This window comes from Lycium ferocissimum, chromosome 4 (assembly GCF_029784015.1).
Source record: "Lycium ferocissimum isolate CSIRO_LF1 chromosome 4, AGI_CSIRO_Lferr_CH_V1, whole genome shotgun sequence".
In the NCBI taxonomy this organism is placed as follows: domain Eukaryota; kingdom Viridiplantae; phylum Streptophyta; class Magnoliopsida; order Solanales; family Solanaceae; genus Lycium; species Lycium ferocissimum.
In genome coordinates this window covers 31770177-31798103 of record NC_081345.1, presented here as the reverse complement: position 1 = coordinate 31798103, position 27927 = coordinate 31770177, and the positions used below count along the sequence as shown (strand labels likewise).

The 27927-nt window shown below is 34.7% G+C and overlaps 2 protein-coding genes across 2 annotated transcripts; one reads left to right on the top strand and one right to left on the bottom strand.

Moving 5' to 3' along the window:
• The first annotated feature begins 1754 nt into the window (after positions 1-1754).
• Positions 1755-5069, top strand: LOC132052307 (transcription factor ICE1-like). Its single transcript, XM_059443797.1, has 4 exons — positions 1755-2916; positions 3809-4045; positions 4155-4325; positions 4831-5069. The coding sequence occupies exons 1-4, from the start codon at positions 1903-1905 to the stop codon at positions 4912-4914; spliced, it is 1506 nt and encodes a 501-aa protein (XP_059299780.1). The 5' UTR covers positions 1755-1902; the 3' UTR covers positions 4915-5069.
• Positions 5070-5467: 398 nt separating this feature from the next.
• On the bottom strand, positions 5468-15737 carry LOC132052306 (probable alpha-mannosidase At5g13980). Its single transcript, XM_059443796.1, has 30 exons — positions 15283-15737; positions 14697-14780; positions 14516-14604; positions 14135-14309; positions 13856-13975; positions 13607-13693; positions 13452-13523; positions 12894-13007; positions 12300-12400; positions 12126-12219; positions 11860-12027; positions 11672-11761; positions 10855-10920; positions 10656-10712; positions 10195-10414; positions 9937-10076; positions 9648-9725; positions 9503-9562; positions 9348-9419; positions 8890-8937; positions 8647-8766; positions 8508-8573; positions 7955-8067; positions 7736-7820; positions 6948-7058; positions 6776-6871; positions 6647-6694; positions 6403-6471; positions 6084-6298; positions 5468-5977 (listed from the first exon to the last, which is right to left on the bottom strand). The coding sequence occupies exons 1-30, from the start codon at positions 15490-15492 to the stop codon at positions 5953-5955; spliced, it is 3093 nt and encodes a 1030-aa protein (XP_059299779.1). The 5' UTR covers positions 15493-15737; the 3' UTR covers positions 5468-5952.
• Positions 15738-27927: the final 12190 nt, after the last annotated feature.

Genomic DNA, 27927 nt, shown 5'->3' with positions numbered 1-27927 from the left:
TTCATTATATTACCATGAAATCTAAGGAAGACCATCCCTTAAACTTATCGTAAATTAGTCAAAATTCAAAATAAGTAAATATTATAGAGTAACTTGCACTAAATACTCTTATATTGTGATTCAAAATGCAGATATATGATCTCTTTGTGTTTTTAATTTAAACACTTATATATGATATATTATGAAAATCCCATACATATATAACGATATTCCGACGTTTCCAAATCAACACTCAAACCCTTTATATAATGAAAATCCCACACAAAGGAATATTTATATACTAAGTAAATTTAAAAAATTTAAAGCAAAATAATAAAAAATAAATAAAATAAAATTTGAAGTTCCTACATGTTAAATATCAGAACTTTTTAATTAAGAAATATACAAATAGTTTACATATTCAAAATGCAAGAAAGTTAATACGAGTAATCATTATATCTTAATATTAAGTATTTTATTTTATATTTAAGAGTTTTGAAAGATGCAGGAAAAAACATGTATTCTCTTTTTTATTGAAGGTGTGTATAAGAATATTCAACAAAAATATTTATTTTCTTTTGACAGGGGAGAAAAAAAGAAGACATTAGAATTCAAAGTAGCGGTTTTGGATTTTATCTCGTCAAGATATTTGGCAGTTTGCTAATCATTACTTTGTGTACTAATTACTAATTACTGATTACAAGAAAACAGAAAGACCAGGACAATACCACAACTTTAAATTACGCTTAATGCATATGCGGCTCCTAAACTTTTTTTTTTTTTCTTTTTCATTTTGACATCTCAATTAAGTATTGCTTCTATTGAACTCCTGAACTCATCTCCAAGTGTGTCTATCAAACACAATCCGACTTACATAGTATTCCATCTTCAATGAAGAAACATGCTAATATATATTCTAATTTAATTATGTCATCTTTTAGCTAAGATTAGCAGCAATTGAAAAGGAAAAAAGAGTAGCTCTTAATTAAGCTGACCAGAAACCGACACATCCATGACCTAAAGAATAGCTTACCACAAGTCTAAAATATTATTCCACCTTCATTTCCCTAATTTAATTTCTGCTTCTAATAAACATTAGATTTAGGGAGTTTAATAGAAACACTTGAGGATGAGTTTAAGGGTTCAATAGGAACAACATTTAGTTAAGGTGCCAAACGAAAAAAAAAAAAAGATAAATTTAAGGGGCCGCATATGCATTAAACCTTTAAATTACGATACATGTATAGCCTAAGTGAATGTAGGTTAATTGGTTCTAACAACATTTTTATTGTAGACAAATTACAAATAATTAGAGTGTCATTACAATAAATATTTTGTATATATACAAAATAATAACATTAGTAGTAGTTTCAAAGGAAAAAATAGTACTCTTAATAGTAGTAATAAAAAAAAGTATCAGTGAGCATCAGGGATTATGGTGGTCGGTGGAATGGTAAGTATTCACTTTCAAATAAAGATTTTGAAATCGAGTTCTGAATATAAAGTCGTCTTGGTAAGGAATACTTATATCAAACTAGACGAAAGCCAAAAACAAAATTTGAAAAAATAACAGCCTTAGTGAAAGCGTAACGTTTGTTTATTTGCCTTTTAATACTTTTGAATTAGCACTTACTATGATTTGTAATACTTTTGACGTAATTTTGGATACATAAATTTATTTGTAAGATTTCATATCCGAATTTACAATCAAAATTTAAAATTTTGATATTCAAAATCTAAATCGGGGCATATAAATTGTGATACAGGGACTAAGTGTCATGTCATCTCTGAAAAGGCATCCCCCTTTTTCCTTTGCTGCATACATCTTTTTTCTCCTTTGCCTTCCATTACTTTTAGTATCCCTTTGCCTCATATATAATAATCCTTTTCTTTGAACCAACCCATTCAAGCTAACAAAAAAAAATGCTGTCAAGATCAAACAGTATGGTTTGGAACATGGAAAACAAAGAAGAAGAAACTGTTACCAACAAGGAGAATAACGATAGTGGTGTGCTTGAAAACAAAGACTATATAGAAATGGGTGCACTTTCTACATTCAAATCTATGTTAGATGGTGCAGATGTAGACTGGTACATGACCAGTAACAACAACATGCAAAACCATACTGAAAATAATATTTCTTTCACCCAAAATTTCACTGAATTAGCTGAAAACAACTTGTTTCTACAGCCAACCAGTTTCAACAATCTTGACCCATCTCAGGTACATTATTTCTTGGCCCAAAAAGCAATATCTAACAACCCTTTAGACAGTGGTTTTAATTTGGGTTATGAAAATGGTTTTCTTGAAACTCAAGGTTTGAATAAAGGTGGGATTTTTAATGGTGGGTTTCTTGATTTTAGCTCACAAAACCAAATGGGTAGTTCCAATTTGAATTCTTGTACTCAATTCCTGTCATCCCATTTGCCCCCAAATAGTACTGCTGGTTTTAGTCCATTGGGGTTTGTTGATGGTTCTCCAAATGAGAATTCTGTGTTTCTCAATAGGTCTAAGTTGTTAAAGCCACTTGATAATTTTACTTCAATTGGAGCACAACCAACACTTTTCCAAAAAAGGGCTGCACTTAGGAAGAACTTAGCTAATAATAGTGGTGGCAATTGGGGGGATTTTGGAGGTGAAATTGGTCAAAAGAGAAAATGCGGTAACGATGATCAAGAACTTGATGATGTGAGCTTTGATGGATGCACATTGAGTTATGATTCAGATGAACTTATAGAAAATGTTAGTGATAAGGTGGATGGTAGTGTTAAGAATGCTGGAAATAGCTCGAATGCAACGAGCACTGTCACCGGTGGGAATCAGAAAGGAAAGAAAAAGGGACTTCCAGCCAAGAATTTGATGGCTGAACGACGACGTAGGAAGAAGTTAAACGATAGGCTTTACATGTTAAGGTCTGTTGTACCAAGGATTAGTAAGGTATGAAATGTATTTACATCAAGTTCTCGTGAATTCCTATTTGATTCTGACATGTTTTAGCTATTTTACAATCATCAGCCTTTAGAAAAGGGGAAATGAACAATGCACTGTTATTTCTTCTTTTTTATTTTGAAGGTACTTCATTTACTCTTGTTAAGGCATGCAAGTTTGTCCCATGCATAGTTCAAAAAAGGTTTTTGGATTAAAGCTATATTGATAGTCGCATTAAATTCACTCACATGAACTAGATGAAAAGATTTCAAAAGGATCTTTTGTTTTGGACCACACAAGAGAATACAAATTGTCTTTTTTAGTTTGACTGGTAACTCTTCTTGGTGGATTCTGAATCTCTCTTGTATATATCTGCTTTAATTTGTTTTAGTTGCCCTCCCCCCCCCCCCCCCCCCGGGGAGGGGGGTGGAGTCTGGTTGCTGTCCTATCACTCCTCAAATTGCTTGGATTATTGTAAATGGTAATAAATGCTTTAATTAGGATGTCAAAATTTATGGTACGGCAACTGCAATAACATGGTACTTGAATCTCACCACTACCATGCAGAAACAATTTTATTGGAGCTCTAAGTAACCTGAGACATAGGAAGTTATCTTTGATAGGGCTGAGATGCAGGAAGTAATTAAAATATACCTTGAATGTATTCATGCAAATCCTTTCTAAATGAAGTGAAATATATTTATGCAGAACTTATGGTGGTTAGAGCTGAACGTGAACTACCTGCTAGTTAACATTTGTGTCTTAATTGAGATTTAATTCCGAAGAACCATCGGACTTGATTTAACCTTACAGAATATTTCATGTTACCAATTTGTCTTCCTGACTACTTAATATCAAAAGCTTCTTCTTGGCTGCAATTTGTGACTTTGTATATTGACAGATGGACAGGGCTTCAATCTTAGGAGATGCGATCGAGTACTTAAAGGAGCTTCTACAGAAAATCAATGACCTGCATAATGAACTGGAGTCCACACCACCTAGCTCTTCATTGACCCAAACAACAAGCTTCTATCCTTTAGCACCAACTTCACCAGCTCTGCAGGGCTGCATCAAGGAAGAACTCTATCCGAGTTCATTTGCAAGTCCATTGTCTAGCCCGACTGGACAGCCTGCAAGGGTAAAAAAGCCGCGTCATCCAGAAGAAACTTATTATAGAACAAACATATGTTTCTAGTTAGATGTTTTTGGTTTGTGATGGTGTAATGCAGATTTTGTTTTAATTTTAGGTTGATGTAAGGGCAAGAGATGGAAGAGCTATGAATATCCATATGTTTTGCGGCCGCAGACCAGGCCTCTTACTCTCAACAATGAGGGCTCTCGACAACCTCGGGCTGGACATCCAACAAGCTGTTATCAGCTGCTTCAATGGGTTTGCCTTAGATATCTTTAAAGCCGAGGTACTTCCTTTTACGTTTAATTTACAAAGTTGGGCTCTTGGATTGGTCTATTGAAAACAGCCTCTTTACCCCACAAAGGTAGAGGTAAGGTCTGCGTACACCCTGCGCTCCCCCAGACCCCACTTGTGGGATTACACTGGGTATGTTGTTGTTGTTGTTAGACTCTTGGATTAGAAAATGCTTCACCTGAGCAAAAGGTTGTATATAAAAAATTGAAGTCCAACAGTCCCTGCACAAATGCATATCCTTCTGGAATGAGCAAAACCTAAAACCATATTAAGCTTTTACCATGGGTTCGTCAAAGATAAGTTAAAAGATAATAGGTTGTACCGACTCTTATTGAATATCTCTTATCATATAAAAAAGTTTCTCTCTTGCTTATTTCGATTGATATTGGAGAAAAAGTATTTAACACTTGAGTTAAATGATCTGTGATTTAATTCGTGTGTTATTCTTGCCACGAAATGATTTCTTTTGATGATCGTTTTTCTTTATGTAATCTCAGCAATGCAAAGAAGGTCAAGACTTTCATCCTGATCAAATCAAAGCAGTTCTTCTGGATTCTGCCGGCTGCCATGGGATGATATAAGCTTCTATGGTTCACAAGGGAAACAATGCAACCACCATTTTCAACTTTAGACTCTAGTTGTTCTTCTCAGTTATTTTGTGATCCTTTTGTACTTCTATATTTTATCTAGCAAGCCATTGTTTTTTTACTACAACTCATGATTGCTATTCCGTGAACCTTTAAACCGATTAAGTTGCAATTTTCTCAGTTGTTCTGCAGTCTTTAGCGCGTCAAAAGCACACGCAAGGAAAATTTAAATGTGTCAATGAAATCGTACACTTAATTAATTCTGATAGTTATCACCTAGATTTGTTTTCCCTGTTTTCTTTTTGCTTTGTTGATGAGTGACATAAGATGGAATTGGTGATCTGGCGCCATTTTCATTTTCATTTTCATGCAGCACATCATCCAGAGCTGGTGGAACATAAAATTGTTTAGTGGATGTTAAATTAGATGAAGTGGTAATTTTTGTTGTTAAATCAAGCTACTAACCCAATTTACGACATAATCCGATGATATACCATTCTGGAACATTATTAACATCTAGATATAACAAGAAAAGTCCATCAAGGGATGTCGTGAAATAGTTGAAATACATTGACCTTTTAACAAAAGATCCAACTTCGAGTCTTGGAAATGAAAAACTTTTCATTAATTTTGGATACTAGATGGTTAAAGCGAAAGAGACAACCGAAAGGATAATATCTAAGCTTGTTTTTCTACATATACAATGCTTGGTCATCTTTATTGGGGGATTTCAAAGTGCTTTTGCATTTTTCTTCACCAGGCCCAACATACCATAGATGGACTGCATGAATAAACTTCTGCTCTGCTAAGACATGGACTCCTTCTCTTCAATATTATTATTATTATAGCTTATTGTTCTGCCAAAAGAGGTTTTTATTCCATTACAAAAAGGATAACACATCTTCTAACAAGAGACTCAATGCTGCATCCTCTAGGATCAACATAGGCAAATAGGTCCCTAGTAGGTTTCAAGCTGCTCATACCCTTTTGATGTCTAGCCGATTCGGATCGGACTGTGGCAGGGGACTGCTATTATAGAGACATATGTGACTTCCAACTGCAAACAATGCAATAAAATCAGATTATGATGAAGTTTGCAACAATAAAATCATTAGTATCTTGTTTCACATGCGGAACACAATCGAACAGCTTAAGTTGCTTACGATTCTGCAGCTGGCAAGCTCTGGCTGAGATCAATAACAAAGGTGCGGATTTCCATAGGGGCGAGCTCTACCACCAGCTTTTTAGGATCGACGGTTCCCCCTCTTGGCACGTCTCGCAAATCACTAGGAGTCTCTGCTTTCCACTTTATTCGTTTCTTCTCCATTTCTGCTCTTTCTTGGTTAGCAGTTAAACTCATCTCTTTGATCTTGTTTATCTGGAATAAAAAAAAATTAAGGAACAATTAGTAGATTCAATTGAGACTTGTTTTCCTAATTACAGCCAAGAACTAGGCGGTGGATGCATGGATATTTGTTTTACCTTTCTCTTTGGGAACAATCTTTTCAATTCTACACTTGCCATGGTGGATAGATCCTTATCTTCATCAACCTAGTGAACATAACAGTTTATCATCTCAGAACGCTTGGACTTGGAGCAATTAAGGCTCCAAACGATCACATAACTATTTTGTAGAAGCGAATGTCAAGTGACCAAGAAATGAATGAGGATTGAACTCAAACTTAAACATGTAAAACAGAATCATCACAAGGAGGAACCCATAAACCTCGTATAAATGAGCCAATCTGAGGAGGACGGTGTGATCCTCAAGTTCCTACATTTACCAAAGAAAAAGGTAATTTGGTAGATAACAAAAAAGTACTAAAACACAGAAAGTGCTTCCAAGATTAACTACCTGAAGGGTGATTATTGCAACATTATCAGGCAGACTGTAAGATGGATCTATCCCAGTAAAGGATGGAACTTGAAATTTTGTAAATTTATCGCCATCCTGTAATTATGAAACAATACATCAAATTAGGCGGGATGCTGCATTAGCGATGGAAAATGCTTGGACTTTTCATAACCTGCTCAGTAAAAGCTAGAAGCAATGGAGAATATATCTCCTGTCCAAATGACCGCCGCCACTTCGCTCCCTCTCCAAGAGAATCAATCCGCATATAGTACTTGCCTTGGACCTGGGGAAATATGTTAACATGCTTAATCAGTTGGCTTTACATAAAAGCCAACGTACAATAAAAACTAGAACATTGTTTACACAAGGATTTCAGACAATGAAATTACGGAGAAATATAGGATAGGGAACATTCCAAACACTACATATCTACGCTGCAGAAGAAAATAAAAGGTGAAAGCCATACTGTTATTTATTAGGGGGAAAAAGTAAACTAAATGGGTAACCACACAGAAAGAACGGATGGAAACAATATGGTAATGGTATTGTATCAGAAGACAAAGTTAAATTATTAGATACATGTATAAACAAATATATATCACATTTGAGCTTATAAAACTAAAGCAATAATATACACGAAGGCCAAATTTAAATCCACAATATTTCAGAAGAGTTGGTCATTTTCATTTACTCTCCTACAAAGACACAAGAAATGTAATAGATATTATGAAGATGTCTTTGAAAGTTTACTAGCTTCTTATGCTAAAATAGACATGTTAATATTAATCCTCGATCTCTTAGGCTTCATTCGCTGGCTCTTGTAGGTTTAAGCAAAGAGTTTGCAACAAGAAAATATAGACAAAAATTGCATTCACCATATTAAGCAATAACTAAAACTCTACAAGCAAAATTAAAGCCACAATCAAACTGGAGTATATCATGATGGGGGACGGTGCTTACAGTCAAGCCCATGCATTTTCCAAGAGCACAGACGGTTTCATTCAGTGCTTCACCAACACCTCTTCCATCATCATGGAGTAACCTCCTACAAAGAAGGAATGTACAAATCGTTTACCTTGAGATTCTGCTATCGGTAGCTTCAAATAGTGATGAGTTAACAGGAGAAAGATTGCAATGATAAAAGAGATAAACACAGAATGAAAAATGAGCAGAGCAAACCGGTGAAGCATTAGCTCCAATTGGCCATCAACAAGGCTGGATCCACCTACAGATCTATCAACCAAAACTGAGAACTCATTGTTGTTGTCTTTCAGGAAAAGTCCAAGATTGATCTGTAATGTATTAGACAAAATAACATAATTAACATCACCAATAGGTATTCTAGAACAGGGTATCTAATAAACAGGCTACTTTACGGGACATATTTCTCGAGTTTTCTGAAATAAAATCTTTGCGCAAAATAAGCAAATACACATGCATATAAGAAATTCACAGCGATTTGGAGGTGCAAAAATCCCAAGTAACCTCGTCAAAGAACATAGTAAAACATATGGAAGCCCAAAAAATAAGCACCTCCATCCCAACCAAAGGTAGGACGAAGGAACTTCTGCACCACTTCAGATTTCAAAATGGTTTGCCACGAATAGTTTTTAAAATTTTCGATAGGCAAGTTTAGCTCAGAAACTAGATTAGAAAAATAGTAGAGTCAAATCTTGACATGATACTTCAATATCAGAAAACAATGCTATATTTTATAAGTCTACTAACATACAGGATAATAATTTCCCGCGGCAGGTTGGTTCACTTGAAGATTCCAATCAGCTCTATAATCACGAATCTGCAGATATAAATGGAACAAAAAATGTCATTTTCTAATGACTATCATGCTAGAGGAAGAAAATTCAACTCACCCTTTTGATGAAATCACGTCCATTAGAGTCGGTGTAAAATGTTTTGTTGCTTTTGATGTCAGTTTGAATCTGAGTCACCAGCTCTTTCCCAATTCCATTGTCAATAGGTATGGGGCCAACCTGAATTCATGACTGCTTAATCACTGGAGCTGTGAAAGCTTAGCAATTCCAAGCAATTTGGGTATCTTATCTCCACCAATAAGAGAGACAATATAGGTGAAGCAAATATGAGACTTAACTTACAGTGAACTCAACTTCAATGTGCTCCTTTTCCTTGTACACTCTAGTGATCTGGTCATTTACATGTTAAATCTGTGTGAGAAACATGATTTAAGATTGTTCTGAAATTGTTTGTCTATCACGAGAGTAAAATATTGTTCACTTGACCATATAATTTTTCATGTTTACCAAATAGAATATCCACAGAGGTAGATAGAGCGAGCGGAAGACAAACTAATTTTCATACAATAAGGAAATATTGCAACCTGATGCTCCTAAACAATCAATGGAATCACATCCAGAACATATATGTATTAAGTTTAAGTTCTATTCAGATACTATAACTACTTTGATTATACTTTTAAAGGGCTCAATGCATCAAATGTCGTCTTTGTCATTGTACTTCTTCTGTGAATAGGACAAAGAGAAAAAATACCGTGATGAGTTTGTACAAGTTCTTTGATATTTATTAATATAACAACCTGATATATCCATGAATTAATATTTTGATGAACTTCATCTAGCAGTGAACCTCGTATAATGGTAACTGGAACCTGATCAAGAATAAACAGCTTCAAGTTAATTACTGCCAACTTTTTATATTGCAAATTCGATGCTTTAAAGGGGCCTTACTTACCTTTCCCTCAGGGTGGATGGGAAATGAACCATTTGGGCGAAATACATATGCTCCAGAGGCCTTGAAAATTCAGGATAGACATCTTAACTTATGTGTGTGTGAAATAAGAAAATAAGAATAGCACTGAATCATCAGATTCTACTACCTGAAGGTCTTTCCTATCATCCTTGCTTCCATCATCTGCAGAATAGTAACTGAATGATTGCTCCAGAGAGCTTCTAACCTTCACACACAAGATAAAGAAATATTTCCATCATCAGCATCTTCTAGTGTAAGCATGGCTAGCCCACAACTAGAAAAGCTATACAATTCTATCATGTGAATAACCAAATCTGCATTGCTGGTTAATATAGAGGAACAGATGAAGTTTCAAACAACAGATAACGACCATTTTGAAATAGGACAAGCATATAGTGGCTGGCCAACTAAATTACCTGGTTTCTCTTATTAAAATATTGAGTAAACTTTCCTCCATTTGCAGAATATGACAGTTTCAAGTTCCCTGGCCCCACTTCTACAGCATCACTTTGACTTCCATCAGTTTTGTAGAACGTCTGTGGTATTGAGACAGAAACTGCATGTGTGATGTATACAAGAAGAGATTTTATTTATCAAGACTCTGAACAACTGGAGACAATTACAATCATCAGTTTGCATGTAAACTTTCAGGATATACCAATCAGATATCTAACCTGCTTGTTTACCACTTGTTATAACATAGGAGCTAAAGCCCAAAGCTGGAACAGTAACTGTAAACGCGAGCCAATATTTTGGGCTTGATGTAGGGGATTCACCGACATATGCTGTAGCATAGTAGTTCCTTATTGCTATTGAAGCTTTAACTATTGGAAGAAGTTGTGATTCAATTTCTTTTCCATTGGAATCCTGAACGATGACATTTTTATTGACAACCTGGCACAAAAGTTTATGTAAAGCATGAGAGTGATGTCAGTGATAAATGATAAGTTATCCATTTTATGCATAAACATTGTCAAAAGTGGCAAATAACTAGGATAATTATCTACACACAACCACCACACACAAAGATGAATGAGAGGACATATTTTTGTGCAGGAAGAATGAGAATCAAAGCAGCAGAGAAATTGTTTAAAATGCATAACGACTTGAGAAACGAAGAGATCAAAATACTCACAGGGATTCTGACAACATCTGTTCTTTTCCATCCAAGAGCATTGTACACAACAACCACCTACATAAGTGGAAATTAATGATTTGAAAATCTGCTCTTTACTAATGTGGGGCTCAGGTAGCGTTCCTCACTTCCCACCACACAAAAATTTAATGTTAAGGTTTTCAAAAGTATGAAAAGCTATTGGAAATAGACTACTCACTAATTTTTTGCCAGGAGCAAGATCAGCTTCTGTTGGGGGACAGTAACTTATATTCAACAGTGGGCACTGGAAGAATAGAGCAACAAAAGAGTTAATTCTGAATAATGTATTCAACAGTAGTTGGATATGGTTACTGGGGGAGAACATGGGCATGCAGCTTCTTTATAATTTTCATGAATTTGACAAGCAAAACCTCAGCCCACCCCAGGTAAAAGGCAACATGGAATTGATCTTGAATAGTTAGATTTCCTATTTGTTGTTGATCTAAAGGAAAAAAATACTTTACTAGGTTGACTCGATGCCCAAGATCAAAGTGTAAGACCAGAAAGCAAACATATGTGTGTGTGTCGATGCATATCCTGCTTGAAAATGACCTTGAGACAGTTTAATAATAGCTACAGTAATATTTCATACATGTATAATTAGGTATATTTCTCTTGAACATTGGCTAAAAACTTTAACTAGTCCAATTTGTGGCAGCTCAAACAACTGAAAAAACTGAAAGAGTACTCCCTCCATCCCATTTCCATTGACCCACTTTAACCTGCTTGGATATTAAGAGTAAAATGTTTTTACAAATTACTATATTGAGTTTATCAGAAGAGTGGTGAAAATACTAGTTTCAGGGGGGGAAAAAAAAGGGTTGGTTTAATATATGCAAAATCACCATTTTAGGAAGGCGGTTAACTTCTTGAACGAGCTAAAATGGAGAGTAATGAAAAATGGAACAGAGGGATATTGCAGAAAATCATATAAAGACAAATGCAAACTCAATATGAAGAAAGCCAATATTAAAGAAAGGGCTCCAAATGTTTACCTGCTTGAAATTTATCTGAGGATTCTTGCATCCAGATGCTGAAGCTGATTCCACCATACAAGCAAGTGAATTAGACACTAAATCTTCAGCCTGCAAGTAGTTTTTGGTAATTATAATCATATGAAATACAAGTTGAAAAAATCCATAACAAATCACAAGCTTTTCTTAAGAATGTAGAGCAAACTCACCTGCTTGTAACCTATGAACAGTCGTTTCGAATAATCATCAGCAACATGTTGCTTTGAAGTGCCACTGACGGCATCATGATGTTGAGCAATGGCTAGGGCATCAGCCAATAATTCGGTTGTTGGTCCTGTATCACTTCTTCCTTTAAAGAATTCCAATTGTCTTGCTGCCTATTACACAAAGGAGCCAAGTAAGAATTACATATTCAAAATTCCGCAGATCGTGCGGCTTCTTAATATCAGGAAAATGGAAAAGCAGCATGGCCTACCAGATAATAGCCACTCATCATTCTAACATAGAGTTTGAGAGCAGGCCTACTTGTAAAGTATCCAGTCCAATAAGCATTAATGCGATCTGCATACCTGATAAAGAATACGCATCAAACACTAAATACCGAGATTCAAAATGACCAGAAATTACTAACATTTAAAAGGAAACTCACGGGAAATAGTCATCCGTCTTAAGAGGCCATGACTCGTCCAAAGCATGTTTTGCATCAGTGTAAATTGAAGGGCTCGAGTATAAGGCATTGACACGACCATCCTATGAGCATGTGGTACATGTCAGTCTGGCCGTATACAAGGGATATACTGAAAGGTAAAGAATCTACAAAAAGACATGATTCTCTACAAACTCCACTCCTTCTTCTACACAATAAGGAACTTTATGGGTGCACCAAAAGAAAGTAAGGGACCGGAGGCTACTCCTCAACTGAGCAAAACTCGACTCTACCCCCTCAAAATCTCTCTAAGGTGCTTTCCATTAGAAACCCAGCTTGATTAAATATGTAAGCTTTTTTTCCCTCCGTCATTCTGATTTCAGTCCTATGACAAACAGAGGATACAAGAAATGCCATGTGCCCCAACTTTATAGTGGCTTTCACATATAGCAACCGAAACATGCCAATAATCAATTATCATCCATAAAAGAAACAGTAATTCCGGGATGCCCAACCAAATAGTAGGAAAATACAGAGTACAAAGCTGTACGTGAATGCCTGAATTCTGAATCACAGGAATGACAGTGGAAAACTAACTTGGTTCACGTAGTGAATGAGCTTGTCCATATTCTTAAACCATGACTCAGCGTATTGGTACTTAAAATCAGTTCCCATGGTCCACATTATATGGTTTGAGCGAGTAATATTGGCCTGCAAGGGAAACAGGAAAAAGTTGCATGATACTCCTTAGAGAAGTCTACAAACAAGATTGGTTATGATCACTTCGTCAGACAAACTTTATTGAGAAATGCTGTCAGACACGTAATTCCACGAACAGTTGAATTTTTCGCTTGTCAGCATGGATGGTTGACTTCTTTTGACAGCGGAAAAATAGTAAAAAGATAATAGACTCAAAACAGTAGAGTATCAGCCAGGTAGCTTTATGGCTTGTGTTCTCAATAGCAGATTTTAGGGGGTCTAATACCCTTAAGATGCATTAAGCAGGTCATGACATATAAACAACACCATTCCATGTCTCTGTCTTTGACTTCAATTCCTCTTTCTACCCTTAAATTGGTTATTACCAAAGAAGATAACGACATACTGTTTGCGAGAAGCAATTTGACACTCATGTGAGCTATGTATGGGACTTACTTGTGACAAAGCAGCAGCAACAAAATCATTGACCCGCTCTTGGACATTGTAGTCAAACAGGTTGACATCATCCTTCAGTCAATAAAGAAACAATCATCTGCATATCCTGATGCGAAAGCTAAAGAGCCTACTGGCTTACTCCTTCAAAGAATTACCTGAACAGGGATGGCGGAATTATCATTGACTTCAAAGTAAAATCCACTGGGAGGTTCATAATTCTTAGGGAATGCACCAGCAAATATCTGAAACGAAATAAAGGTAACATCTTTATCACAAAAAGAAAAATGTAACACTCACTGGCAAAATAAAATTTAGAGTGCGATAGATTGAAAAAATAAAGGCTGGAATAACTGTAAACATGTTTCGCCACTCTTATAGAATAATTGGAAGGAAAAGAAGCATACTTGTGTGGATGAACTAAGGCTCTTAGAACCCTGCCATATGACCTCAAGGCTCTTCTCAGCTTTCCTCTTTTCTCTGTCTTGGTAGTCAATGCGTCCAAAGAAAAGAGAGTCGAATCCAACCTAAAGCAGTAAAATACATGAGGTCAGCATAGTTTCTTAAATGTGATTGGAGTTTAGTTACACCATTCCAGCAGAATGTTGAATAATTCCTTATACTTCAAGAGCCAGCTCATTGTCAATTAACAACTAATCAAGCTTTCAATTGAGAACAGTTGACACCTCTGCTCCCAGAAGGTACGCCTGAACAGCAGAATGTCCAAAAGGGTCAATTTGCCAGCCAATTCTAGGAGTAACATTGAACTGTTGTTTAATGTAATTGTGCCCTAGAGTTGTCTGATCTATCATGTCAATATAATGTGTTGCTGCTTCATCATGCATGCACCAACCCCCATTTCTGCACAAATAGTGAATAAGATACCATTTGTATAAGCATTCCAACAAAGAATAAACAATCCACCCACTATCCTACACCATCCAGGAAAAGAAAAGGAAAAAATAATGAGCATCTAGAGTGCTAAGCAACTTTAGTCCACTGCAATATGATCTCTCTTTTGATATATTTCTATACAAATGTGCAGTTTAGCTTATGTAATTACATACATGAACTCAAGTTGACCCGAGTTGACAAGCTGTCTGACTGTGTTTTGCATTCTGGGGCTCTGGTTCCTCCACCAACGCTGGAAAAAAGCCTACACTCCGAGCCGGATGAAAAATAAACCAGCATTCATCAGTATGTCCCAGAAATACACACACTGAGAAGAAGATGATAGTCAGGACTTGCCTGTTCAACGTAAATGAACTTCCGGTTTTTATCAGCCAACAATGCTGGGATCAATGAATCCAACACATTCTCAACACAAGCACCCTGCAAAATTACAACACAATGTTATAGCCATAATGAATTTATGAAGAATGAGCACTTGAATTGTTGTTTATATCCATTGAAAGTGGAAATAATTTTTACAATGTCTGGTGTAATTTCAGTTACTCCTCTGTCCCAATTTATGTGAAAGGGTGCGGAGTACAAAGGTCAAAAAGTTTAATCTGACTATGAATTCGGGTACCTATTCCTTAAAATTTTTAAAAAAAAATCTACATATTTAAAAACTACACGAAAATCACTACAAGTCAACATAGCTAACGATTCAATATAAAAAAAGTTTGAAAAGATTATAGCCAAATAAAAAACTGTTGACTCCCCAAGCAGCAACACGTTCAGATAAAATGGGACAGAGGGAATACTTACAAAAATCTCAACTTACTAACTCACACTACCTATAATTGTCATTTAAATAACATGACAGTATAAATTTTATCAATTTATAAAAGTCAAACACTATCTGTCACTAGTATGAAAAAAGAGGTACCTGAATGGAATTGTTGGAACCAACATAGTACTGATCGACAGTTTTTAACCAGCCAACATCATCGTGAGTATGAGGAACCAAATGAACATTCAGCTTCCCTGCAACAATCCCCTGTGATGTATTGTAAACCATATACTTTGCTTCCACCATCCACAACCCACACACCATCAAAATCAAGAACCATATTTCAAACTTCGCCATAACTTTCATTTCACAGCTACTGAGAGTGTTCACTGAAGTGTATAAATAGCCTAAATTTGTGTACAAAACAAGAAGGGGAATGAAAGACAAAGGACCTACAAGATAAATTACAAAAAAATAAAGGGTCGCATACAAGATTTGTGAAGTCTTGAAGAAGTAATGTATTTTTGTTAATGATTGTGGATTTTCATATGATGGGGTACTTTATTTTATTTTGCTTAGGATTGACTTGGTTCCTGACAAAGTTAAGTGTTGATAATTGATAGTGTGGGGCCGACTGATTCAGTATCTAGTCTTTATCCATAGTACTGGTACCATGTCGTATTCGACATCTTTTGTTCTTTTTTCCTTACTTTTATATCTTTCTTTTGCAATTTTTAGGGGGCAAAGGAAAAAAGGCTATGTCTTTTGCGCTGGATGCCATTTGATTGAACTGATAAATGTAGGTATCTTCCAGTTTCCAAATTTGGTGCAATTCAATTTTTTTTTTTTTTAATAAGGAAATTTATTCGTTAAACATAATTTAAGAGTCAGTATAAGGGGACTAGCCTAGGCAACATTGTACTTATTTCATCCGTTTAAAAATTACAATTAACAAAAGCAAGGGGATTGGGATATATCATCAAGCTGTCAAAAATATCTAGTTCACTTTTTTTCTTTGCTAATTGGTCCGCCACTTCTTTAGCTTCCCTAAAAATGTGCAATTCAAATTGTTAAACACAAAAGCGTAAATACTTATCCGCAGGAGTACTTATACTAAACGATGTGAATTTAATATAATTAAGTAATTTGATGAGGTCAAAATATATAATAATTAATTTATATTAAGTGTTAAAATTTCTGTAAAAGTCATATTAAGCATTTATTGATTTAGTATAAATATCAAGTGTGCTACTATTGATCCAAGGCAGTTTACTTTATTCTTTAGACTTTTGGTAAATGATGTCTACTTTATTTACATTTTTTTATTTGTAAAAGAAAAAGCATGTATTTATTTTTCTCATGTCCTTTTTATGTGTAGTTTAAAGTTATGACACATCCTCTAACAAAATTAATTAGTATAATATTAATAATAAAGGGTATTTGAATAAATTACTCTTATCTCTTCTTTAAACTATGTGTCTCGAGTAGAAACGACTACAAAATTATTTAGTATAATAATATAATAAAGGGTATTTGAATAAATTACTCTTGTCTCTTCTTTAAACTATATGTCTCGAGTAGAAACGAGTATTACATTAATATTATTTCACTTGAGAAATTTTGAACTTGTCGACATTTTAAGTTGTTAAATATAAGGCATGCAATTCTCTCAATTTTTTTGTGGATAAATATATACAAGAAAATTAAATTTTAAATTCAGTTACTAGAGTCGTTGATATAAGCTTGGCTCGCAGGACCAACTTAGTCTAGCTCGTGATTTGATAGAATTGGCTTAGTTTTTTCGAACCCATTTAAAAACAAGACTTTTGGGTCTCGCCCAAGTAAGCTTGTTGGTCCGTGAGGCTTGACCGAGATTGTGTTGGGCTGCCCATGGGTCGAATAAGAAAATATCAATTAAAATTTTAAAGAAAATAGGAAATTAAAAATGACAAAAAAAAAAAAATGGTGCTCAAGCTCAAAGTCTATTTAGATCATCATAACAAGGCCCAAGACTAAAGTGTTAAATTTAAATAATACTAAGTTATGTTAAATAAAATTATAAATAACTACATAACAAAATTCTAAATTTTCTAACCCAAAAAAGGAGGAGCCGCTCTTTGACTCTCCTCTCCTCCTCATATTGGGATAATTTAATGGGAAAAGGGTCAAAAATGTCCTTCTTCTCTGGAAAAGGGGCTAATTATGACGCGCCCAATCTTTATGGGTAATTCATATGGGTTTTTTATTTAGTTGGTCGGGTTTAAATGGAGCGGGTAACCCATATGAGGTTTTTATTTAGTTGTATCGGGGTTAAATAGACCGGTTTTAAAAAATAAAATCGGGTTATTTTGGGAGATTTGAAATTTCCGTTAAGACAAGGGTATATTTAAAAACTTTAATGACTGGAGGGGTATTTTTGACCCAAATTCGTCACAGGGGATATTTGAGAAAATTGTTAAATGCCCCCTCAACATTTAGCCGGATTAATTATGACGCACCCAACCTTTACGGGCAACCTATTACCCCCTGACTAGTTTTTAAACGGAATTATTACCCCCCTGAAACGCTACCACCAGATCTATATTGAGTGGTGAAATACACGCGCCTTACACGTTTACCAGTTAAATTTTTTTAAAATTTTTTTTTTCATCTTCTTTTTGTTTCTTTTTCTTAATCAATCTTCTTCCACCATCCACCACACCAAAAATCACCATTAAAAGACTTGGCCAAAGAAATTAACTTTTCTATTTATCTTGAGCACTAAACAATCTTTTATTTTTTATTTCCCTTTATCTTCACCAATGATCTGTTTCGACTGTTCCAACTTCTTCGATCTTTCAAGCCATGCTCTATAGTAGGGGTAGGCGTTTGGTTCTTCGGTTCGGCTACGATTTTTTTAAGGTGGACACCGAACACCGAACCCAACTAGTTCGGTTCGGTTCTTTCGGTTTCGGTTTTTTCGATTCGGTTTTTTTGATATGGTATTAGAAGCGATTCCATTTACACTAATTCATATTCTCAAAAGCAATAAAACATAAAACTGATAAATTGAAATCAAAATCAAATAAACAGGATACACAAGAACACAAAACCATAACCATGATATAGGATTACTAGGTATTATATACATTGTTACGCCCTATTTTGAACTGGTCCAAGATAGTTTGCAACTTCCCGATTCTTCTAACTGGTTTTAAAAGAGTTAGAGTCGCCATATAATTTTTAAGGAAAAATAGGAAACCTATATGTATTTGTGTGTCTACTCCATTTTTAGTCCATGAAACCTATAAGATTCTAGATAAGGGTTTTATTTACCCCCGAGGAAGGTATTAAGCGACCCTCGAGCCTTCGAAGACTTGATCCTTAGACTTAGTTTAACTAAACACTAGAGGGGGATTATCTATCCGTTTATCATTATTATTACCTGTTTTCAAAATGTTATGACTTCATGAAAAGCTACACTGGGTGATAATATACTAAGTATATACAGTGTATAAAAGTGTATTTATATCAAGTATCAAGTATTCATAAAGAATATATAAAAGAGTATAAAGAGAATGTACCTCGCAAGTATAAAAGTATATATGTTAGTACAAAGAGTGTATATATATGTTAGTGTAAAGAATGTGTAACTATATTAAGAATATAAAAAAAAAATGTAAGACTATGTAAAAATAAATATATCAAGGATATAAAGAATGTGTGTCTATGTATATTAAAAGAATGTATGTATATTAAACATATAAAGAACATATTTCAAGTGCAAAAGAGTGTACGTCCAACCTAAAGTGTATAAAGAATTGCATAACTAGGTATATTAGTGCATAAAGAATGTAAAAATAATTTACGAATATTCATTGGTGTAAAGATTTTATATAACGAAATTATTCAGAAAAGTGAAGTTTATTTGACTTGTTTCTACCATTTAGTTAAAAAGAGTATTTGTTTAATGAATATCCTATCAAAAGAATAAGGAACAAAATAATTGTAAAAAGTATTGGTAAAAAATAAGTATAAGGAATTGTGGATAAAAAATGAGTGAAAATGTGTAATGCCTCTAAAGAATAAAAGATTTGTAAATGGATGACTTAATATTTGCCTAGCGTCGAAATGTGAATTTAACTTAATTAAAATATGTATTAGTGTACACAAAACAATATAGAATGTAAGTTGTATTAAGAATGTATAAAGAATATAAAATAAAGGATGGACTAGTATTTTTGCCTTAACGTCAAAAGTGTGAATTTATTTAACAAAGTATTTATACTAAGTCAATTTAATCTAGTGATGAAAGTATTCACGGCCTAAGTTTTGCCTAAAGCGAATGATAATTTTAAGTTTAACAAACAAGGCGACAAGTAAATAAATATATCAACCCATCATTCCAAAAATAAAGTTTTCACTATACTATGAATTTATGTTTTGTACAGTTATTAAAAAAAAATGCGGAAAGTAAATACAAACAGTGATTCGATGAAGTCTTCGGGTTCCTTCCGAGTGTCGTCTTCGGGATGTATCTCCGGTACTGTATAAACACTTAGTAAAAGTGTTACTAAGAGAATAAATAACTATCGAATGAATTAAAGAAATAATGAATAAACTTAAAATAAAAAACCCGTCTTTTGTACATGGGATGCCTTGGAAATTGACGAAAATTTCTTCATCGGCCATTTGGGTTTAGTATTCGCCCAAATAAGTTTAAATAAATGCTAAAAAGGGTAAAAGTGTCATTGGCCGCCATAGTATTTTCCGGGCACAAAATCTAACATTTATTTAGTAAAAAGAATGCAAAAAATAGTTATCTACCTTAACCATAGTCAAACAAGAAGTGTAGAAAATAGTAGTAGGGTCTTACAAAATTATACCTTTCATTAAAAGTATTTCACATTATACCAAAAACATGTTAGCTGCATTGATACATACATTGTTCATGACAATTTAAAGCCTGTGGAGCACAGCCCAAATATTAGGAATTAGTAGCAAAACGAAGTCACAATTCCCAGCAAGATGGAGCATAACATGGAACAACACCCATAAAAATCTTGTAAGAAATCGGTCAAAAACATAAAACAAATAGATACACATACGATAATATATGAAAAAAATAAAAAACGCGAACGGGGGTTGTTGGAGAAGACGAAGTGGGGCACTTCGATGGTGGCGTTTGGTTGCTCGATTCATCGGAGAATAAACTTAAAAACAAAAAAAGGAGAACGAATGGGGGGGTGAAAATTTTTCGGGTGTCGTTTGGTTAGTGATGTTGTGGAGATGGAGTAGCGTTTGGGAGAGAGGGAGACGAAGTGGGGCAGTGGGGTCGTGGAGTGCAGTGGCGGAGCCAGGATTTATACCAAGGGGGTTCAAAAATATAAAAAAGACATAAATGAAGAAGCTAAGGGGGTTCAACGTCTACTATATATACATAAAAAATAATTTTCACCTTGTATATATAGTGCAATTTTTCGCCGAAGGAGGTTCGGATGAACCCCCTAGGCTCTTACTAGGTCCGCTACTGGTGGAGTGGTGGAGGCTGCTGGTGTGCACGGTGAAGGGGAAGCCGTGGGGGTGTCGGATATGGTGGGAGTTCCAACACAGAAGGAGAAAAAGGGGAAAGGAGGAGGGTGGCGGTTTTGTGGTAGTTTGGTGAAGGTGGGGGGCGTCGCCGGAAATTCAACTCCGGCGTGGAGGCGGACAAAAGGGTGTGTGTGTGAAAAAAATGAGAGGGGGAGAAAATGTTACTTTTAATGTGAAAATCTGAAAATTAGAGGGTGTGGGGGGGGGGGGGGGTGGAAATCTGAAAATTAGAGTATCTCAAAAAATGTGAACCCCTCCTCTTCTTTTATTGTCAAAATGGCCCTTATTATTATCCAAAAAAATAAAGTGTCACACCCCTTTGTCCCCTTAATGCTACTTTTAATCCTTAAGTTATTATTCAATGGGGTTTTCATCCTTTTAACCAATGTATAAAAATCTATTAATCAATGGATCAAGAACCCAACCCATCACCTCAAATGTCAACTTTTTAAAAGGTGACGAGACCTTGACTTGATCAAATTTTTGCTATGCGTTCAAAAAATTAATTGCTCCGGTTTTCTCTGCACTGACGGACTGTACTAAAATATAGTTAATTAATACATGTATAAATAATAATGTAAGTGTAAAATATAAATATTAATGTATAAGATATAAAAATATACTGCTATAAAATAAAGAGACAATTATTAATTGCACAAAATGGTAGTATTTTTTGTACATGTGTAAAAATAATGATTCTTAAAAATGACAATAAATTGATAAAATTCCTAAAATAAGGATAATCATCAATAAATTGTCGAAAAATGTAAAAATGTGTAAAAAAAGCTATTTCGTGCTCTTTAACGAATCAGTACCACCCAAAACGTTAATTTTAAGCACGTCGAGCCAAAATTAGGTGTCAACACATACAGTAAGAGTAATTAAGAAAACACGTAAAAGACATACATTAATCCTAAAGACACATCCTAGTCACCTTCTTTTATTAAGGATATTTGATTTTCTCAAGATTGAAAATTTTGTACCATCCCCACATTAGAAATAGGAGGGATGTTCAGCATTGGGAGACATTAAACTTAGGGATACAAAAGCAAAAGAGGGCTTGTTACAATTGGATTATTTTTGGGCTTAAACTTAATGGGCCTGGACTATATTTTTTTTTTTGAGTAATGTATTAAATTTCATGAAATAACACCCAATAGGGGTGTGTGTGCCATGAAAAAAAATATATATTAAATTTCGGTTTTGACCGAAACACCGAACACTGAAGTTTCTGAAAACGTAAATCGAAACCGAACCGAAAAATCGAAAACTGAAAAATCGATTAATTCGGTTCGATTCGGTTTTTCAGTATCTATGCCCAGCCCTACTCTATAGTCCAAAAAATCAATCCGAAGGAAAAATTGAAAGATCAAAGTTGAGCATAGCAAAATTGGGTTTTGAATTAATTTGTAGTGGAATGAAAAATTGGGTTTTGAATTAATTTGTAGTGGAATGAAAAATTGGGTTTCCATTCGAGCTTTTGAAATTTGCGTTTTCAAAATTGGATTTTGAAAGATCAAAGATCGAAGTTGATTTTTTGGACTCTAGAGCATGGCCAATGCTCAAAAATCACCTCTTCTTTCAGTTTTTCTTGATTTGAGTTTTGAATTAGTTTGTAATGGAATGAAATTACTAATTGGGTCTCCTGATATTTCATTTTCTTATCTTGTTTTTTCTAAAAAATGATTTGTGATTAATGAAAATTAGTTTGTAATGGAATGAAATTACTAATTGGGTCTCTTAATATTTCATTTTCTCATCTTGTTTTTTCTAAAAAATGAGTTGTGATTAATGAAAATTAGTTTGTAATGGAATGAAATTACTAATTGGGTCTCTTGATATTTCATTTTTTCATCTTGTTTTTTCTAAAAAATGATTTGTGATTAATGAAAATTAGTTTCGAAGTTGTGAAACTCGAAGAGGAACGAAAGATCAAAAAAAAAAAAAATCGCTGGAAATTGCATACTTCCGGTGAGGGGAAGTGTGTGTAACCAAGAAGAAGAAAGGGATAACAGATAAAGAAAAAAAGGAAAATAATAAGAAATATTTTTATTTGCTTCTTACTCTCTGTGCCACCTCACCATCTAGGGTGAAATTAATTCACTTTAAAATTGTCCGGGGGTAATAGGTCGCCCGTAAAGGTTGGGTGCGTCATAATTAAACCGGCCAAACGTTGAGGGGGCATTTGACGATTTTCTCAAATATCCTCTGTTACGAATTTGGGTCAAAAATACCGCTCCAGTCATTAAAGTTTTTAAATATACCCTTGTCTTAACGGAAATTTCAAATCTCCCCAAATAACCTGATTTCATTTTTTAAAACCGCTCTATTTAATCTGACCCAACTAAATAAAAACCTCATATGGGTTACCCGCTCCATTTAAACCCGACCCAACTAAATAAAAAACCCATATGGGTTACCCGCTTTCAGCAATTTACGTGAATGACCTCGCAAGAGCAAATGTACCATTTTCCAAATTTTAATGGCTCCACTCCAATGGCCTAAGATATACCAGTTAGCTTCCGGCCAATCAGAGAATGTGCAACCAACAAGTGAAAGGATGAAGTCAGACGAAAGTTGTTATGTGTTGATGACAGCAAGGCACTCCCCATTAATGCTCCAAATGGCAAGCATTACACCGGCAGCAGTAATAGTTTCACATCAGGTCATTCACGTAAATTGCTGAAATGGGAGTGGGTAACCCATATGGGTTTTTTATTTAGTTAGATTGGTTTAAATGGAGCAAGTTTAAAAAATAAAATCGGATTATTTTGGAAGATTTGAGGATTTCCGTTAAGACAGGGGTATATTTGAAAACTTTAATGACGGGAGAAGTATTTTTGACTCAAATTCGCAACGGAATATATGTTTAGCCCTTTCCCCAAAGTAGAGAGGCATTTTGGACCCTTTTCCCTAATTTAATTGTATACTTGAGACTTGATTAAAAACACTATGTAATATAATTTTGTCTTATAAATATTTATGTCTTTGCATATCTAGGTTGAAATTTAATCTTTTCAAAAATTATGAAATATGTTCTTCCATTTCTTTATAAGATACCTGTTGACACCCAATTTTGCCCCTCCTTTATTTCGATTTATTTCCTTGGGCTGCTAAATTTAGTAACGAGCTAAATATTTTATTTTCACCACTATTTTTTATTTGTCTACTACTATTTACTTTCATTACTTTATCACAAATGTTAAATGGATTCGTCACCATTTCATTCTAGAACTGGTACTCGTTAAATTAATTTTACCTTATACGCACTAATTACTACTTGTCTTCATATAATCTATCTTGTACTAGTTATTAAATTAATAGTCCAAATCGGCAGCCCAATTTATCATCATACATAGCACATTTTTCGGACCAAAAACAATTCAGCCCAATTGAAATCTATACCCGGCCCAACATTTCTTTTCATCTCCTAAAACCTACAGAAAACCTAAAAGGGACGCAGCCCTCTCTCTCTCTCTCTCTTCCTCCCTCCCCTTTCCCCTCTCTTCACGCCTCCTCTCTTATTCATCTCTCTCCTCACTTTTAGAAAACCCCAATCACCCTTTCAACTATGGCAGGTTTGGTCACCCCTTTCTCGTACAACACTGCTCTTACCTCAGCTCTCTCACAGACCCGTCGTCTTCTCTCTTATCTCCCCTCCTTTTCCAGCAAAAATCGAAAACAACTTTAGCCGCGAACAGCCCCTGTCTTTCCTTTTCCACGCAAATTTTGTTTGAAATGGAAAGGGTTTCCTATTTTTCGTTTCAAGATGCAACAAATCTTCAAAAAACAGAATAGTCAAACCATTTTCGGAAGCACCGAATCAAATCACGTGATTTGCTTCGATTTCAAACGGCTACTTCATTCGAAAAAATCCCGCCCAAAATGAGGGAAGGAACCCTAGTTCGTCTACTATAAAATGGCTTTAAGGCCTCAGTGACTGGGGGGGGAACAACCGACTTCACCACATTCAACACTTTGACCTTTTCATTACTTTAGATTTTAGAATCTGTTCTAGTTCCAGTTTGTTTCGATTCATTTTTATTTTACGTTTTAGGATTATTTAAAAAAATCAAACCAAACTTCCTGTTAAAAGGAGTGTTCGGTTCTGTCGGAATTTTCGATTCAAAAGACTTTTTATCGAGTTCGAGTTCGCCGCGTTCGAGTAAAGATTCGAGATTTGACGTCCCCACTTCACTGTACCACAACAAGGTAACATCGTCTGCTGTTTAGTTTCTTAGCTGATAATGCTGTGTTGAAATCATGTTTGGACTTGAGGCTCGTGTATATCTCGTTGTTGTTTGGTATTCCAAATTAATTTCTTAATTTTGCGTTTCTGTATTATTTGGAGTTCAACATGGCTTGGTTGATTTTGTAATAGTCTTAGCTTTACTTTGTTTGATGCTGTGAGTCGTCATTTTGTGTTCGCTGTTTTGTTAGAAATATCCGTTCGCCGCACCAACCAAAGGTCGGTATATCGTCTTATATTTCGAATCTAAAATTTCTGTGTAGTCATGCTCTGTTATGTGCTTGATGAGACTGCTAGTTTTCTTTAGAATTTCATGTGTAGATATCGTGGAAAAAAGAGTTAAAAGTCGGCACTGTCCCTCTTTCACTCTATTTGTTCGAAATAACGTATTCTGTTAGGAATATAATTTACCTGGGTTTAGATGTGACGAAATGATTATACGACATATCGATGTTGGTTGTTGATTTTATTTGGTCTACAAGATCATGGCTGTTTGTTTAAGCTGATAAGATTAACGTTGAATGGTTAGTTCGAGATTTAGATTACTTTACCATGTCTTCGCTGCACGGTTTAAGTCGAATTCGATTAATGCTAAAGGATAGTTGCTTGTCTGTCTAGTGGTGGATGCCTCCAGTTTACATTGTCATGATTGTGTGTTTAAAATTAGAATCTGATTGATGTCAAGAATAATGATGTGTTCTTTCTCTGTTCAAATGATTTGGTGCGGGTCTGCTAGGTTAACTTAGATTAATCAACTTATTGCATGCTCTGATTATGCTATTTCGATTGTTGTTTGGCTAAGTGTAAGTTAATTTGTTCTGAATCTCGTTTGCGATATACTTGATGATTCATAAGTATGATTAAAAGATGTTATGTTTGACTATGTCTACGCTTATAAGTGCGATAACGTGAACAATGAGGCTGTCAACTTGTTTTATAAATCAGTAGGTGTTTATTTGTGGAGTTTGGGATATGTATGCATAACTGTGGTTCGAATTAATAAAATAGCAATCTCTGTTTGATTTGGTTCATTTTATATTATGAGAAATCTGAGCCGCTAACCGATCTTATTGTGCATTTGAATGATTTCTAGTTTCAATCTGTGCATTCCTCCTTTCTCACCTTTGGATCCAAAACTTAGTTTGATAGCCAGTACCTTATCCCCTTGATCTGTATTTATCTGCTGCCCCCCTTGTATGCTTGTTTTCCTAAGTATGAAACTCATGCCATCTGGTTCACTGTTAGTCAAATGATCTGAAGATATCTGCACGTTACTATAGTCGGTTATGCAATTGACAACAAGTTGCATTAAAAGTCATGGTTTTAAAATAACACTAGGCTCTGTTTTTCTCTTTCTTTGTACGCTCATTTTAGATCTATGATATAGCAGACTTTGATGTATATCAGTTTGCACAGTGATTACTTGGCTGCACCTATTTCATTTTCGCTATTTTCTCACTAAAGTTTGAAGAGGCAGATGTCCCTTTTCTAATGGTTTGTCTTTTGATTTTCTTTGTTTCGCATGTACAACCGGAGCCGAAGAGTTTCACTTCGAAACTCAACGTCACCGCTTATGGAGTCTGGGTATCGTCACTGTCCGCGCCTAATCTTACTTGAGCCGAAAATCACGGAATATCTCTCAATCTCTCTTGCGAAAGTCAAAAATGCCTTTTAATATTTTATATCATCTTCGCCATTTTATTTTCATTCTCCGATATTTGTTTATATATCTGGTGTGACTAACATGTGTTTGTATAATTATTTGCTGCGACTTAAGCTGCTACAATTTAAGACTAAGTTTCATTTGAGTTGCCTTAGATATAACCGATTACTCCCTTTTAGATAGAACACGACACTTAGATAAGGATGATAAGTTTCCGAGTGTAATCACAATGGCATGTTCCGATAATTTTACTCCTTAGAGTCGAGTCAGGTGTTTACGCCAAGGGAATATATTTTTATAAATCAGTCCTCATTTTGCTAACAAAAATCAGTCTTATTCCCAAATATAAATGCTTTCTTTTTCTTGGCTATCAACTTCGAGTACAAATGAATTTTCTTTCACTAACTTGAGGCTACATTGGATTTAGCAGAAAAGAATTTTGTGTGCTTATGAAAATGTTTCACGTCTTTACTACAACGGATTTTCACAATGAAGTATCAACTTGATATCCAACATTCATATAGGTCTATACTCAACCTTCTTAGCCTAATTAAACTTAAGTCCGGTCGGATTAACCATTATTAATGGAATTTAGAGGATGCCTAATACCTTCCCTCTAGGTTAGTTGAACCCGTACTTAGAATCATTTGGTTTCGTAGACTTTAAAACAAATCAACTGTAGATAATAACTTTAATTACCTTAGGTGCCCTAATTCACCGTAAATAATTAGGTGGCGACTCCCTTACTTTAATTAACCCCTGAATTACCCGGATGTTGTAAACTATTTTGACCCCGGTTAAAATAGGGTATGACAATACCTATGACTTTTGCTTCATTTCGCTTACCCATGTCTATGGCTGCACTACACTAAGAAGAAGAAAAAAAGAGAATAAGAACGGGGACTGGACGATGCCAAATTTGCTTTTATCTGGAGTTGACTAAGGCTGCATTTGTTTTTTTAAAAGATTAAAACGTCTGAATCTGAATGCATATCTGAATATTAAGATGTTGTCTGTAGATCTGAAGACTGAATGATTAAGACTGTTTGTTTTTCATCATCTGAATACGCATAATATATTAATATTTAAACATAATAAATATATAATTCAAATAAAAAAAAGTAACTAAACATTATATCAAGAAACTATGAGATAAAATACTAACTTAAACAACAAAATTATTATTTAAGAGATACATTAAAGTGTTTAAAGATATAAATGAAAATTTTATATTTGATACAATTATTGAACTATCTGAATTATTAAAAAAAAAATCGATAAGAAAATATTGTTGTTATGTAATCATAAAATTTAAATT

Coding starts and splice junctions, on each gene's coding strand:
- LOC132052306 (XM_059443796.1), bottom strand. CDS start 15,492: ATGAAAGTTATGGCGAAGTTTGAAATATGGTTCTTGATTTTGATGGTG. Junction 10,415..10,655: donor CAGATGTTGTCAGAATCCCT/GTGAGTATTTTG, acceptor CTTTTGTGCCAG/GTTGTCAATAAAAATGTCAT. Junction 7,821..7,954: donor TTGGAGCTAATGCTTCACCG/GTTTGCTCTGCT, acceptor CCTTCTTTGTAG/GAGGTTACTCCATGATGATG.
- LOC132052307 (XM_059443797.1), top strand. CDS start 1,903: ATGCTGTCAAGATCAAACAGTATGGTTTGGAACATGGAAAACAAAGAA. Junction 4,046..4,154: donor CGACTGGACAGCCTGCAAGG/GTAAAAAAGCCG, acceptor TTTTAATTTTAG/GTTGATGTAAGGGCAAGAGA. Junction 4,326..4,830: donor TAGATATCTTTAAAGCCGAG/GTACTTCCTTTT, acceptor ATGTAATCTCAG/CAATGCAAAGAAGGTCAAGA.